The sequence below is a fragment of the Canis lupus genome, chromosome 8, assembly GCF_048164855.1.
Source record: "Canis lupus baileyi chromosome 8, mCanLup2.hap1, whole genome shotgun sequence".
In the NCBI taxonomy this organism is placed as follows: Eukaryota; Metazoa; Chordata; class Mammalia; order Carnivora; family Canidae; genus Canis; species Canis lupus.
Window position 1 is genome coordinate 38,111,953 of NC_132845.1, and position 15,594 is coordinate 38,127,546.

At 63.1% G+C, this 15,594-nt stretch overlaps 1 protein-coding gene across 3 annotated transcripts; it reads left to right on the plus strand.

The window, feature by feature from the left end:
* On the plus strand, positions 1-12,164 carry UBE2I (ubiquitin conjugating enzyme E2 I). Of its 3 annotated transcripts, none has more exons than XM_072835193.1 (7): positions 1-135; positions 4,476-4,552; positions 4,746-4,829; positions 5,922-5,994; positions 9,296-9,405; positions 9,522-9,601; positions 11,564-12,164. In XM_072835193.1, exons 2-7 carry the CDS (start codon positions 4,487-4,489, stop codon positions 11,625-11,627), a joined length of 477 nt encoding a protein of 158 aa, XP_072691294.1. In that variant the 5' UTR covers positions 1-135; positions 4,476-4,486; the 3' UTR covers positions 11,628-12,164. The 3 variants fall into 3 exon arrangements, with proteins under 3 accessions (XP_072691294.1, XP_072691296.1, XP_072691295.1); XM_072835195.1 differs by lacking the exon at positions 1-135 and adding an exon at positions 731-794; XM_072835194.1 differs by lacking the exon at positions 1-135 and adding an exon at positions 904-1,011.
* Positions 12,165-15,594: the final 3,430 nt, after the last annotated feature.

Below are 15,594 nucleotides of genomic sequence, written 5' to 3' on the forward strand. Positions count from 1 at the left end.
GCCCGCCGGGGTCCTCGGAGCGCTCGGGCTGCGCGCGGAGCGGGCTCGGGAGGGAAGTCCCGAGACAAAGGGAGCGCCGCCGCCGCCGCCGCCGCCGCCTCGTCCGCCTCGCTCGCCGGGCCGCGGCCGCCCGAGGTGAGCGCGGGGGCGCGGGCGGGCGGCGGGGGGCGCGGGCGGGGGCCGGCCTCGGGGCGCGGGGCCTCCGCCGCCGTCGGGCCCGGCCGGGCGCCTCCCCCCAGCCCCGGCCCGCCCCGCGCCCCCCCCGCCCGGAGCCGGGCCGCCTCAGTCCGCGGCGTGCGCCCCCCCCCGCCCCGGGGTCGCGGCCCGCCGGCCCCTCGAGCCCCGCGCGCGCCCGGCCGGGAGCGCGGAGAACGGCCCCCCGGCGCGTGCCCGGCGCGGCCCCGGAGCTGCGGCCGCGGTTGACAGGGACGCGAGCCCGCCCGCCGCCGCTGCCGCCCGCGGGATCCGTTTCCGGGGTCACGGCCCGCCCGCCGGCCGCGGAGCTCGTGCGCGGGGCCCCGACGCGCCAGGCGCCCCCCGCCCCGAGCCCCGCGGGGTCTCCCGGGGCCGAGCGCAGGGGGCCGGGCCTGCACCTGCTGGGGCCGGGGCGCCTGCGGACCCCGGGGCCCGCGGAGGAGTCGGCAGCCCCGGCCCCGCGGACCCCAGCTTGCTCCTGCTTTGCTTACGGGGTGCGGGGCGCCGGGCGGTCGGAGCCTGGGGAGCCCCGAGGTCAGGGACCCGGCCTCCGAGTCGGCGCCCGGGGTCCCGGGAGCTGTCGGGGGGCGGGCGGCCAGGTAGGTGCCTCTGCCGGGTGCAGCAGGTCCCCCCCTCGGGGAGCGCCGCCCAGGACGGCCCGGGCGGGGCTCCCACTCGCAGCGTGTCTGCGTCCGCACAGGCCCGAGGGGTCGCAGTGCTGCGCCCATTTCACAGATGAGACCGAAACCGTCCGGACGGGAGATGAGTGCCTAGCCCAAACCCCGGCAGCCAGGGCAGCCAGGAAGCGGCTCTGAGGTCTGTACCCTCAGGTCGCGGAGCACAGCGCCAGGGGAGTTCACCGAGAGTCCACGCCGCTGCGGGAACCCTGGCGGGAGGTGGCTGTGCCTGGAGGGCCCGCTCCCGTCCTCGGGCTGTCTCCCCGGCCTGGGGATGGGTCGTCCCATCTCCCGGCGTCTGGCTCGCACCTAACCACCCCCCTGAGTGCCTCTCTGTGAGCTTGTCCCGGGGAGATGTGGTTTTAAGTGGGATTCTGAATGAGAGGTTGCCTGCTGTGGTTGAAATGTAGCAAACTGGAGGCTGGTGGGAGTGGGAGCATGTCTGAGCCCAGGTGTGTGCTGGGGACAGGGCAGCTGTGCACCTGTGGCTCTTTGTCCCGCCGGCAGAAACCCACCCCGGTCTGGCCCAGCAGCACCCCCGCGGCAGGAGCTCTCCTGCGACCACCCCTCCTGACTTCCCCCAACCTGGGACACCCTCACACAGGCCCTGGGGCAGGGCCTCCATGGGCGGTCCTGTCCAGTCTTCAGGGCAGAAGAGGTGGCAGGGTTGTGCCACGGGTACGCTTGCAGACGGCGCTCAGGACGGCCTGGCCTGGCCTGGCAGGGCCTGCCCCCAGCCCCCACAGAGCGCCCCGTGTTGGGGAGCTCCGGCCTGGGGCTTCAGAAACCTGTTTAGATGCCTGGCAGAGCTTAGGCTCACCGGGGACCTTGCATCTCAACTACAGAACTGCTTACCAGGCTGCTTGTCTTTGGTCGCTGAGGCTCCGTGTTGGTTAATTCAGCAGAAGGTTCCTGCCAACTTGCACTGTCTGCTTCCCCGGGGGGGTGAAGGGGGTGCTCCGGTGATCATGCTGTGTGCGCCAGGGAGCTCGGGGGCAGGAGTGTTTTGTGCCCTCGAACCTCCTGCAGGGAAGGGCATTTCCACTGACCCAAGGCTTGGGGTTGGCTCAGATTCCACGGAGAAGGACCAGTGGAAATGAAGGTTTTGAGAAACTTGTAGAAGTAAAGCATCTTCCGGCATCGGGGTCCCTGCCCGCTTCTAACCAGAGAACACTTGGGAGGCAGACTGGCCTACGCTCCTGCAAGCCCTAATCCTCCTCCTCAGGATCAGCGCTCGCCCTTGTTGCACTGCTGGGCCCCCGCCTCTGGCCCAAACAAATATTCCAGACGAGTGTGCTGTCCTGTGAAGGAGATCTGGGCAGGGGTGCACCTTGCTGGTCCCAAACTCCCCCTGGCAGGTGTTCCTGGCGGCCAGGTCCGTACACGGATGGGGACGAAGGGGGCAGACTAGGATTCTGGGATCATGTGGTGAATTGCAGTTCTGTTCTGGGTCAGCATGCTGTTGTCTATATCGAACGTAGTCTTGAGGTCAGTTAAGATCAGAACCTCGTACAAGGTGTGCTCTGGCGTCACGGTGCCAAAAGCTGCAGGCGGCAGCCCCGGGCGGGGGGGTGTCGTCATCATGTCATGCTTTCTGAATGGAGGGCTGTGATTTTTGACTTTTTGTTTTTCTTATAAGCTAAGTACATGGTTTTTAAAACGGGACCCCATCTAGTTGGTCTGGCGGTTTGTCATAACTCAGCCAGCTTCCTGAGACCTGGTCTCTTGCATGACACCAGGGACTACAGTCGTGTTCTGCAGTGGTGATTCCCAGACCCTTCCTCCTACTTGGCTTACTTCTTGGGAAGAGAATTGACCGAGAGCCTCCCAGACCCCAGGCACTAGGTCTCGCCCAGAGTTCTGACGTAAGGCCACAGGGGTCTGGGACGTGCATTTTTGACAGGCACACAGGGCCACACCTGGAGAGCCAGAGATAGCAAGGTCCAGGGCCTGTGTCCGCTGAGCTGTTGGTCTCACCCCTGCTGCATGACGGTGTGGGCTCTGGGCAGGGGACTGTGCTGCTCAGGGACCGGGAGGGGGGTGGCTGGGGTGGGGGGTAGGTGTTGGGGCAGAGAGCATGATATGGATTGGACTGCTGAGGGGCAGTTGAGGGTGTGTGAGCTGGGTTTGAGTTGAGGCTCCACACTTAGCCAGGGCCCTACCTTCTGGTCGTTCCCAGGTCTGTCGAGCCTGGTGGGGAAGCAGGGGTGTAGGTGAACCTGAGCCCAGGAACATGGCTGGGAGGTGGTTCTCCTGAACCCAACTGAAAACCCTGGTAGTTGTGGAGAACCCCGCATTGTACTCAGGAGCGTGGGTTGTTGGACCTTTAACCCCATAAGAGCAGAGCAGAGACTTGTTGCCAGGTGTCCATGAAGCCTGCCTGAAGGGTTGGGGCAGGCTGCTGTCATCCCCTTCTAGGAGACACCCTCTTTGTCTTGTTAAAGCCTTGTTTATGGTAAATGTTGGATTCTAGGAGTCCTCGATGTTTCCATGGACTTTGAAGAGCAGCAAACAGACTCAGGGCAAGATTCTCCCAGGGCAGGAGGGAGCCAAGGGCAGCTGGGGGCGCCCCAGCCTGTTCTTTGCTGGGTGAGCGGCAGCCCAGAGAGTCTGTTCCACCTGCAGGCTGCGCACAGGTGTGCTCAGCGGGCGCCAGGCCACTGGTGGGAACAGCCAGAGGCACCAGGCCTTGGGGGCTCGGAGCTGCCGTCTCCCACAGCCAGCACGCTCCCAGGACAGGTGGACGCTGGGCAGGCTGTGGGCTGGCCACTCACCTCCTGCTGACTCCCTGAGTAAATGGGAGATAGGCCTTGATCCATTTGTTGTTTGTGGGGCGGCTGTGGATCTGGGGGCAGGGGGTGGCTGTGGGATGGGTAAGTGGAGACGGCAGTGGGTAGCGCCTGGGGCCCTGGTGAGAGGTGGGTCTCTTGGGTGCTGGGGGCTGGGTGCTGTCCAGGGACTTGCGCATGATGCGGTGTGAACTGATGTCCGCCCTGGGGCACCTTTGTACTCCATTGCTTTCAAGAATAAGTGTGGTTTGGGCAGCCCCAGTGGCCCAGCAGTTTGGCGCCACCTTCAGCCCAGGGTGTGATCCTGGAGACCCGGGGTCGAGTCCTGCGTCGGGCTCCCTGCGTGGAGCCTGCTTCTCCCGCTGCCTGTGTCTCTGTCTCTCTCTCTCTGTGTCATGAATAAATAAATAAAAATCTTAAAAAAAAAAAAAAAAAAGAATAAGGGTGGTTCTCCTGACCAGACAAGAACCTAGATTCTGAGCCGCGGGCCTAATGCCCCCCACCTCGGCACTGGCAAGGGGGACAGGTGTGCAGGCGTCTGCCGGGAGTGCTTGGCCAGGCCTTTCTGTGCAGCACTGGACAGTTGTGTAGCCCCAGGCCTGTGCCTTCACCTCCCTGCACCTCGGGGTCACTGGGAAATGGAGACCACAGTGGGGGCCCTGGGAGGGGGGAGGCCGGGTCAGCCCCGTGGGGCCCCCAGGTGGGGTGGCTCGCTGAGAGCACGGTGCATGTGCAGCAAGCTGTGAGAGCAGAGGGGCCGGAGGAGCCTGAGGCCGACCCTTGCTAACCACACGCCCTGCCTGGTCTCTTCCAGGGACTTTGAACATGTCGGGGATCGCTCTCAGCAGACTCGCCCAGGAGAGGAAAGCCTGGAGAAAGGACCACCCGTTTGTAAGGAAAGCTTTATTTCTGCACACAGCAGAGTGGATCCGTTTCTCCTGACAGAAACCGGGACGTCCCCGTCCAGCCCGGGCCTGTCACGTGCTCTGTGCGGAGGGCCCGTGGGGGGTCATGGGATGGTTCTGCGAGTGGGTGAGACGAGATGCCGCGGCGCTGATGTGCTTGTGTGGTTGTTTTCTCTCAGGGCTTTGTGGCTGTCCCGACAAAGAATCCCGACGGCACGATGAACCTCATGAACTGGGAGTGTGCCATTCCAGGGAAGAAAGGGGTAAGAGGTGCTGCTCCTCGGCTAGCCCCGTGTGTGGGCCCCATGCCCTCTTGGAGGAGTGGGGAGGAGGCCAAGGTGACATGTGACACACACAGCCCCCCAGGGCAGCTGTAATTCAGAAAGCAGGAGCTGGGCTGAGGAAGGGGGTGGCTGGGCACCCCCACCAAGCCTGGGGGGCAGACCTGCTGCATCTCTGGGGCAAGAGGAGCCTTGAGGGCCTTCGCATTTTCCTTCAGGATCAGCCTCGTGATGCTGGGTCCTGGTGGTCTTTGAGCCCAGGGCGGCTGCTGGCCCTCAGGTGTGGAAGTCCCACGTGGGCCCCCTGGGAAAGCCGTGTGCGGCCTACGTGTGCCAGGCCGGTTAGGATGGGCGTGCTTGAAGCATTTGGAAGTGAGGATCTCCAGCAACCCCACATCTGGCTCTTCCCGGGAAACCCTGAAAGAGAGAGGAGGCCCCTAAGGGGTCCCCATTAGGTCCGACACCTCATCGCTTCCGTTTCTTCCTCCCATGGTTCACGATGACCGTCCCAGGAGCTCAGCCTTGGTGGTTCCCAACAGTCAGTCTCCTTTCTTTCTGCTAAGCCAATGGGATTAGGACATGGCTTTGTCTGCAAGATGATGTGCTTTGGGTTCTCCGACCTTTGAGCGCCCAGCCTGCACCTCTGCTTTTGCTAAGACCATTCCTGGCCCCTCATCTGAGGCCAGGGCAGGCACAGTGTGGCCATCTCCCTCCCAGAGGAGGCTGGGGAGGGTCATGGAGCTGGAGTGGGGGGCCTCGAGGCAGCTGCTCAAGTAAAGATCCCAATCCCTCATCCTGGGGTCACCAGGGACAGCCTGCCAGGCCTTGCCTGTCTTCCCAGAAGTCCAGCTCCAGCCCTGCTCCTCTCTGGGGAGGGCTCTTCCCAGGGCCCCTTGGGGCCCACGGAAGCACCGACAGTCCTGTCACGGGGACAGCTGATCTTTGGGCCAGTGTAGGAGCCCACCTCCCTGTGGGGGCAGTGCTGGGGGACCTGCTACAGAAGCCAGCTGCTCCTGGGCTCGGCCCACCACAGAGGCCAGCAGCACACCTAACTACAGCTTTGCTTCCCAACAGACTCCCTGGGAAGGAGGCTTGTTTAAACTACGGATGCTTTTCAAAGACGATTATCCATCCTCACCCCCAAAATGTAAGTAGAGTGAAGTCCAGCGGAGATCGGAAGTCCCATGTTCCCTGGGGGCATTTCCAGGGGCACTCATCCTCGAAGCCGGCTGTGGATCTGAACCCGTTCCTAGCGCCCAGTGCTGGGAGCTGCACGTAATGGGCCTAGTCACAGGCCCTGGCTGTGATGCCCTGGACAGCTCCCGGGCGCTTCCTGGGGAGGAGGTGCCACCACCCCCACCCCAGCCCGGGCAGGGATGGGCATGCAGAAGGACCGCGGTGCAGAGCCTCGCCTCTCACAGCCTCCTTTCCCTCCCCCGCTGGTGCTCCACCTGTAGGTGACAGTTTCCTATCTGGCTTGTGGCCGCAGGCGCCCCCGGACAGATAGCACACCAAAGCGGCCAGAGAAGGCTGCGCTTAGAGCACCAGAGTGCAGTTAGCAAAACTCGGGGCCAGGCGGGCACTGAGTCCCTCCGGTCTCGTAGCTGCAGATCCACAAACCCTGCCCACAGTTGGTTAATTCAGTGAGCTAATGTGCGTGTGTGTGTGTGTGTGTGTGTGTGTGTGTGTGTGTAGATGCGTCCGGCATGGTCCATGGCCGGACAAGGCCATGTGTAAATGTTTACACTGGGGTTACTAATTCAGAAGGTAGGCGTACATTTTCCATTATAAGGGTATTTACCAGAAGAATTTTAAAAATTAATGATTAGCTGGGTAACCACGGTGATAGGCGCTTTCATTTCGGGTGGTTCTTTGCTGTTTGAGTAGTTTTTGCCACTTGGCAGGTGTTACTTTAAATAATTGCTTTAATTAAGAAATGAGACAAGTTAGAGTTGCTTTTCTCACTTTTGTGCCACATGATGCTGGAATTCCAAGCAAATGCAATAAGGAAGAAGAAAATCCCCACAGAAGAGCAGGAAAGGGACAGTGTGCAGACGTGCTTTATGACACCCGTCTGTGAAGGTTGTGGGCCAAAGGATGAACATGTGAGAACCTGTTTTCATAAAGTAGCAACAAATGAAACTGTTGAAACCAGACTGTTTACAGTAGCATTAAATACTGTGGAATAAATGCAACCAGAGGCTCAGGGCCTCCAGACTGCAAACTCCAGAGCCCCACTGAGAGGAGCCAAGGATGGCGCCAGTGACCCACCACCTGGCCCCCGTGACAGGCCGGAACCGAGGCTGTGAAGATGTCCGTCCTCTCCAAGCCAGTCTACGGAGCGTCTGGGGACCCAGTGAGAATGCAGGCACGTTTCTGTGGAACTTGCCTTGCACACCCTAACGTGTAGGAGTGCAGAGTGCCCAGAGGCCCTTGGGGTGCCCAGGGTGCTTGGGAGGCCAGGGCGGAGGCTCGTTAGTAGAGGGCACCCAGCCCCATTAGCATGACAGGCAGGATGGGAGCCGGGCAGCCTGGGCGCAGGGACATGGTGATTGAGACATGGGCCTGCAGAGCAGAGTCCACACACGCCATGTGTACAGGGGCTCAGTTCTTGACCAAAGTAACAAGAGGCGGGAGGGTGGGCCAGTGAGGGGCCTGGGTCCACGGGGTATCCTAGCAGAAGACGGGAATTCCCCTTCCTCCCCAGACAGCCTTCCAGATGGACCTTGATGCCCAACAGGCAGAGCTGTGCAGTTCTTAGAGGAAGACCCGGGCGGGCGGCCTCTCCATCGCTTGGGTAGACCCAACCCGTGAAGGAGACAAGGGCGCCCCTGCAGGTGGAAAGCCGGTCAGTGGGCCTTGCCTCCACCAGAAGACCCCAGTGGGAGTGAGGAGGGGAGAAGTGTGTAGGTTCATCGGCACTTTCCTCAACACACAAAGGGCATCTGCGAATCAGAAAAGGCAGTGGCCATCGCATCAGCAGGCCCTGCCCAAGAGGCCCTCCACCCCTCAGGCCCACTCGCAGAGCAGAGGCTGCCCGCCTTGCTCCCCACATGCTGCAAGCCACAGCCAGCCGGGGGGCCTCTAGACACTGTGCCTCTTGAATATTTCCTCTGGAAAGCCACCTGCCGTGTCCACAGAGGCTGAACTTGGGGCGGCCCCGTATGCAGCAAGCAGGGCTGGAGGCAGCCGAGCGCCCGTGAACACGCCAGGGGCTGGACCATGGGAGACGGTCCCAGCAGCCAGAGGGCTGACATGCGCAACATGGCCAGTCTCCCAGATAGAGCGGTCAGGGCCGGGTTCCTTGTGGAAGTCGGCAGCGGCCCCTGTGACAGGAAGGGACTCCGAGCAGAGCAAGCCAGCAGGACCCGAAGTCGGGATCAAGGCTTTGGGGGAGGCCGCTGCGCCTTCCTAGATGAGAAGGAAGGCCGACCACTCATTTAATGAAGGACTTGTCCTCACCCAGAAGTGCGATTAGAGACACGGAAAGGGTGCACAGAGTGGGAGAAGGTCCCTTCGAGACGTGCAGCTGACGGCCTGTGTCCAGAACGTGCGTGGTGCTCCTGTGAGCCCAGAGACGGCCTGGGACAAAGACGGACGAGAGACTCGCACAGGAATTTCGAGTAGACCGTGCGTCGCAGTGAACAGGGATGCTTCCCCTGGAGTCGCCGGGTGGCTCTGCTCCGGGACCGCCGGCACCGGGCAGCTCCTCCTCGGGTCTGACGTGCGCACACCAGCAACTCTCAGGGACCTGTCACGGTGCTGTCTGTGGTCACTCGTGTCCCTCCGGCGTGGCGGTCGGTGGGCTGGGGGGCCCCGGCGAGCTGGGGGTGGGTGGCCGCCACCTGCCGCAGCACGCGTGACCGTGAGAGCTAGCTCTGCCCACACGACCAGAGCCCTCGATGGGTGCAGCGCGTACTGGGGGGGTGTTAACAGATGTGTCTGTCACTGGGGATTCGTCAGGCTTCTCTTGAGCCGTTGGACCTTTCTGGGGGTAATTGGCATTTACAGTAAAGGGGGGGTGCCCTGAAACGTCAGCTGCAGGTAACAGTCCCAGGGGGGCTCGAGGCAATTTTCTTGCTCTTTTATGTTTCATAATTTCTTACATGTGTTCTTTTTTTATTTTTTATTTTTTTACTTTCATGCTTTAAAAGAAAAAATGTGGAGTGGGGTGCTTGGGGTCCTACAGGCCTCTCTGAAGCAGAATGATCTGCTCTGAAAATGGCCACTTGTTTGGGGGCCTCAGGGTTCCTGCCCTCAGTTGTACCCCAGGACTGTCCTCACCAGCCGCGGCCCCTCTCCACCTCCTGTATCTGTCCTGGCTTGGGGAGGGGTGTGGAGCAGTGGGGGCGGCCAGGGGTGGGGCCCTCCGGGGCAGGGGAGCGGCCATCATCCTGCCGGACAGCAGCTGCCACCAGAAACGCATTTGCTTCCTCCCTGTGGTCCAGGTAAATTTGAGCCACCGCTGTTTCACCCGAACGTGTACCCTTCGGGCACAGTGTGCCTGTCCATCCTCGAGGAGGACAAGGACTGGAGGCCAGCCATCACGATTAAGCAGGTAGGGCGCCAGGGTGCGCGGGGCCAGACAACTGTGGTCTCGCTGCAAAGCCGAGGCCGACGTCCTGGGACAGTTTGCCTTTCAAACCCCTGAGCTCCATGTTTTGTCTCACACAGATCTTGTTAGGAATACAGGAACTTCTAAATGAACCAAATATCCAGGACCCAGCTCAAGCAGAGGCCTACACGATTTACTGGTTAGTAGTGGTCTGGCCCCCTCGCTGTGGCCGCTCTGGTTTGCACACACTTCCTGGGAGTCCCGTCTGGGTTGCCCATGAGAAGGATAGCGGCAGGCAGGCTGTGAGTTGGGCAGCAGTCCCTGTCGCCCCTGGCAGCCTGCGAGGGTGGCTCTGAGACACGGGCTGTGACCGGGACACTGAGTGAGGTGGTCAAGGAAGCATCTGAGGGCAGGACGCAAACAAGCAGGCCCTGGGGAGGCAGCAGGAGCTGCATGTGCAAAGGGCCTGTGGTGGGCAGGAACGGGTGACCAGGGCTGGTATGGCCACAGTGCTGTTGGGTAGGGGGTGCTCAGGAGGTGGCAGTCAGGTGATGTGGGCTCCTGTTGGCCACTTTGTCCCTGATGAGCTATGGCCAGGGAAGCCATCAGCCTCGGTGAAGCCCAGTCCAGCTCCGAGGGAAAGCCCCCAGGTGTGGGCGCCAAAGGAGGTGTGTCCAGTAGCATGGCTCCCCAGGGGCCCCAGACCTCCCACGGGGCCTCCTGGCTTGTTCTGGTCACCCAGCGGCTGGGATGTCCCACCAGGTGCCAGGCCATCACGCCTGTCCCAGTCCTTCCCTGCGTGGCACTGTGGTGCCCACCATCTGCGCTGAGGGACGAGGGTCTGGTGCGGCTCCCAGGGAGCAACAGGGTTGAACCCAGCATGGGGGGCCTGGCCAGGTCAGCCGCAGGGACAGCCTGGCCCCGCGCCGAGGCCTTGTGGTGGGGGGTCCTGGGTCCCCTGGCCGTGCCAGCCGGCCTCCTGGGCTGGGCTGGGTGGGGGACCCACTTCTGCACGGCGGGGCCAGCATCCGGGGGTTGGGGAGGCTGGATGGGGCCTGTTCCTTCCAGGGGACGGGTCTGGAATCCGCGGTGCCGAGGGTCAAAGTCGGGTGGAGACTGTTCTATAGCCGCCGTGGACAGTGGCCGGCCGCCCATCCAGGGGCCATCGGAGGGAGGGCGGGGCTGCAGGAGATGCATTTCCCACGAGAAGGGGCTTCAGGGCCTTAGGCCCAGCCTGGTGTTGGCCCCGGGCAGCAGGACCCTGCCAAGCAGGCCCGAGGCCCGTGTCCCCAGTGGGCCCCGCTGGAGGCCACGTGTTCCCTTGGCCCCTGAGCACCGGCAACTCCCAGGATCATGGCCTGCTGTCCCCCGAGCTGGGCACTGACCTCTGCCTCTGGGTGTCCAGGGCCACTCAGGATTCGCCGCCTTTCCTCGACCAGCCACGTGGCCTTCGCAGAGCTGGCTTGCCTTGGCTTGTGCCTTGTCGCAGGAGTGATGTTTGCGGTGGCTGGGGGTGGCCACGGGCGCCCAGGGCTCACTGTCGAGTCGCAGCGGGTCCACTGGGTGTCTTCACGCACCCGGGCTCCTCGTTCCCACGGTTTCTCCTGCCAGCACCCCTCTGAGAACACGCTGGAGCGCTTCTGCCCTGGGACCTCAGGGCCAGGCCCCAGCCACTGGCTGAGCAGGGAGCCAGCAGTGTGTCCCGGGGCCTGGACGCCTCCAGTGTCCGTGGCCCGAGCAGGTGGCTGGCTCTCGTGGCGCCGGCACTGGCGCCTGTGCACGCCCAGGGCTGGGCACGGGGGCCCCGGAGCAGCGCCCTGCGAGGCGTGCGTGTAGGGAGCACGGCTCGGTGGGACCCCTAGCTCCCTGGGGAGGGGCACCCCATGCCCCCAGGTGGGTGCCCCCCCAGGCACAGCCTGCTCCTGAGCCCTGGGCCCCGTGCGCCTGTGGCCGACCAGTGCCCAGCCATCTGGGTTTTCTTTCCGGAACAATGGCCGCGGCTTCCCACGTAGCCGCTGGTCCCCCCCCCCCCGCCCCCCCCGGCCTTCCTGACCCGAGGCCACCCTCTGAGACCGCTGTGCACCCCGACACGCCGTGGGCACCCCCAGACCCCCTCGGGGGCTGCACCCGCTGACCTGTCTCTCTCGACCTCCTTCCTCAGCCAAAACAGAGTGGAGTATGAGAAGAGGGTTCGAGCACAAGCCAAGAAGTTCGCACCTTCATAAGTGGCAACCGCGCGGCAGCGTAAGAAGGAAGGGATTGGTTTGGCAAGAACTTGTTTACAACATTTTTGCAAATCTAACGTTGCTCTGTCCAATTACTAGTCACCTGGGAGGGTGGGCGGGCGCCATGTTCCATTTCCGCCACTGGCACGCAGTCCGCGACTTGCTGAGCTGCCCGGTTTTTCATACAGGGTCTCTTCCTTCAGTCTTTTGTATTTTTGATTGTTATGTAAAACTTGCTTTTATTTTAATATTGATGTCAGTATTTCAACTGCTGTAAAATTATAAACTTTTATACTTCGATGAGCCCCGAGGAGCTAGTTTCCTTTGCTCGCGGATGCAGGCATGCTTCCCACCCACGTGCAGAGCTGCGCAGCCCCCGCCGGCCCCTCCCGCCTCGCTCCCGCAGACCCCGGGTTGTGTTGCTTATGAGCCTCAGATCCAAAGGCAGCCGGCGTCTCGTTTCCGCATCACTTCCTTTGTGTTTATATGGCGTTTTGTCTGTGTTGCTGTTTAGAGTAAATAAACTGTTTATATAAAGGTTTTTGTTGCATTATCGTCATTAAGAGCGTGAGGAGGTGGCATCTCGGTGCCTGGTCCCCCCGCGGCTGCAGGCCCGTGGAGCACAGCTCGCTGCCGTGCCCCACGGTGCCCGGACCCACGTGGCGCTCCGCCGGGGCCTCTGTAAATAGTGCTGTAGCGAGGTCGGCCACCCGTGTCCAGCGCCGGCCCCCCAGCCCGGGCCTTCGGGCTGCGCACAGAGCCCCTGCGGTCAGGTTGCACCTGGCATCGGAGCCTCCTAAGCTGGCGCGGGCCGGACCAGCCCGGGGAGGACCGTGCGCAGGCGGCTCCCCTGGCTCCTGGGGCGGCCGGATCCTGCCTCGGGGCCTGCAGCTGCCCTGGGCGCGGGGGGCCCAGCACCCGGATGCCTGGAGGCCCATCTCAGGCCACCATGCACAGGCGCTTTCGAGGACTCTTTGCCCGGGCCGCCGGCGGGGCTGTGCTCCTCGGAAAGCACCCCGAAACCTGAGCCCACTGCACAGCTTCCCGGAGTCGACGCCAGCCTGGTGGGAAATGCACCTGGGTCCCCTCAGCCTCGGGCGCGGCGCGGGCCCGACTCGGAGACAGAGACAGGGACAAGCCGCAGGGGCTGGGCCTGCCCCCGCCCATCACCGCGGGCAGCCCCCTCCCCGGGCGGGAAGGGCCCCTGGACGCAGCCCGGCGGCAGGACGGCGGTGGACGTGGCAGTGGACGTGGAGGCGGCCCCCGCGGCGCCTCAGCCACAGGACCTGCGGGGCCCGGAGCTTCCAGTGCCTTTTGCTCACCCGCTCGGCTGCATGTTTAGCTGAGCTGAACGTTTGGTGACGGCGATTTGTTTCTGCCGCAGAGGGCCTTCCGGGGACTCCTGGCTTGTGTGTTTGCAGCCTCTCCCAGAATGTCTTATTTTGTAACAACTGAGCTACACATAGTAACAGCTGCACATGTATATGGGTAATATATATGGAAATTCAATATATTTTCTAGTTAAAGCATTCTAAAGTAATCGATGTTTCTAGCAAATTGTCATGATTTCGACTAACGAAACGTCCATTTGTGCCACAGTCCTTGGCTTGACAAAGATGTGACTCTTGTAACAGGAGTATGGGAAGTGCCATCCCGTGTGGTGTGCGGGAAGAGAGTGTGTTCCCAGCATGAGGCGCCTGATGGTTAGGAAGGAGTTGTGGGCAGTACATTAACCACTGTATCTAAGAATTCTCTGATTAAAAACATTTCCACAAACTGCCGCCTGCAGGGTGTGTCTTTTTGCTGTCCGGCCCACCCCACGCAGGCCACCCCCCTGCTGTCAGACCCGCGGGGACCGGGGGGGGGGGGGGGGGGCAGGGGGGACCCTGCAGCAGGGTGGGATGCCCCCTGCAGTCCCCGGGGACCAGGCACACGCCAGTGCCACCGAGTCGGCCCCGGCATCACCCAGACCCGTGCTGCCCTTGACCCCTGGAAGGGGCCTCCTCGGGGGCGGACGACAAGGTTCTCGCAGCGCCGGGGTACAGGTGACTCCCCGGCTCGGGCCCTGATGGCGGGGCCTGGCTGCGGCTCGGGCCTGGCCCGGGGGCCCTGGGAGAGCCGGGCGCATGGCCGAGGGTCCCAGGAGCCCCCCGGCCCGCCCAAGCCCGAGCCACCCCCCACGCGTCCCCCGCAGGGCGCAGCCTCCGCAGCCCGGAGCCTCCATGTTGAGGTTGCCATGACGACGAGCTGCGGGTTGGAGGGCCAGGCGGAGCGCGGACCTGGGCCGGCTCGAACCGGTCTGAGCCTGCTCCAGCAGGGAGGGGCCTGGGAGATGCTGGTCCGCAGTCCGTCCCCAGCCGCCCCGGGGCTGAGTCTGGGGCGTCCCGTCGCTGTGGCCCCATCAGCGGGGCCCGGCTGGGCTTAGGCCGTGGGGCGGGAAGATGGCTGCGTCGCTGGGTCGCGTCCGGAGGGGCCTTGCTGGGAGGCGGCCCTGCACCCCTGCCCTGCACCCCGCCCGCAGCCCTGAAGCCCTGTGTGGCCCGGCTCCCCGCCCCCAGCCCCTACTTAAACCTCAACCCTACAGGGCCCCCCGGGCCTGAGGCCCAAGACCTCCCTGGCTCGGTGCAGGCTTCACCCGTGCAGGTGTTGGCGACAGGACCCCAGTGGGCTTCCTGGACATCGCCCCAGAAGCGAGCGTTTCAGGTGAGGGGCCAGAGCCCTCCCACCTGGCCACCCCTGCTGCGGGCGGAACCACCCAGGATGCCACAGGCAGCGGGACAGATTCCTGCAGCCCTGCCCTGGCAGGCGCCCTGGCCATGCCCCCTCTTCACACCTCTGACAGGTGCCCAGGTGCGGGGGGGGGGGGGGATGCTGACCCCGAGGGGCTTTGCCTGCAATTCCAGGGGCTGCCACCAGAGGACACGAGGTCAGCCATCCTCATTTATTCAAGGTTTTTTTTTTTTTTTAGATTTTATTTATTTATTCATGAGAGAGAGAGGCAGAGACACAGGCAGAGGGAGCAGCAGGCCCCACGCAGGAAGCCCAACACGGGACTGGATCTCGGGTCTCCGGGGTCAGGCCCTGGGCTGAAGGCGGCTGAAACCGCTGAGCCACCCGGCCACCTGGGCTGCCCTATTTAAGGTTTTTTTAAGGTTTTATTTATTGACTTGAGAGAGAGAGAGCATGAGGAGAGGGAGACACAGAACCCCGCTGAGCAGGGAGCCCGACACGGGGCTCAATCCGAGGACCCTGACATTATGACATGAGCCAAAGGCAGAGGCTTCTCTGATGGACCCCCAGGCACCCCAAGATTTTTTTTTTAAGTAATCTCTGCCCCCAACGTGGGGCTCGAACCTGCAACTCCAAGATCAAGAGCTGTGCACTCCACTCGTGGAGTCGGCCCAGTGCCCCGAGTGGCTTTCAAGGGTTGGTGTGGCCTTACGGGGATGTCCGCACCTCCGTGCTGTCCTCTTGGGGTGTTCTCCTGGACAGGACCCCAGTGGGCTTCCTGGACATCGCCCCAGAAGTGAGCGTTTCAGGTGAGGGGCCAGACCCCCTCCCACCTGGCCACCCCTGCTCCCCTAAGGAGGGGACACCACTCCCCTTGCCTGCCCAAAGCCCAGGGGGTGTGAACCCACGCCCTCACCAGCCCGGCCCATCCTGACCCCTCTGGGTGAGGGGTCCTGTGCCCTAACTCCTGCTGTGACACGTGGGTGCTCCACATTGCCCCCCCCACCTCCCTCCTACTGTGGGCTCACCCCCCATCTGCGGGCAGGAGCTGAGACCCCGGGGCCAGTCGTGGCCACAGGCCCATCCCGCGTGGACCTAGAGGGCGTGAGCTCCTGCCTGGGCCCCACCCTCGCCGACGGGTACACGTTCCTGCTGTGACCACTTCACCAACAGAAGGGCGGCAGAGGGTGTGACACGGGCCTGGCCAAGCAGGGCCCAGCCCTCCCTCCCCAGGAGC

What these genes read in the sequence shown, in the direction of transcription:
- UBE2I (XM_072835193.1), top strand. Translation starts at nt 4,487, where the DNA reads ATGTCGGGGATCGCTCTCAGCAGACTCGCCCAGGAGAGGAAAGCCTGG. An exon ending in CAGCCATCACGATTAAGCAG is followed by an intron (nt 9,406 to 9,521) that starts GTAGGGCGCCAG and finishes TGTCTCACACAG; the next exon opens with ATCTTGTTAGGAATACAGGA. An exon ending in GAGGCCTACACGATTTACTG is followed by an intron (nt 9,602 to 11,563) that starts GTTAGTAGTGGT and finishes CTCCTTCCTCAG; the next exon opens with CCAAAACAGAGTGGAGTATG.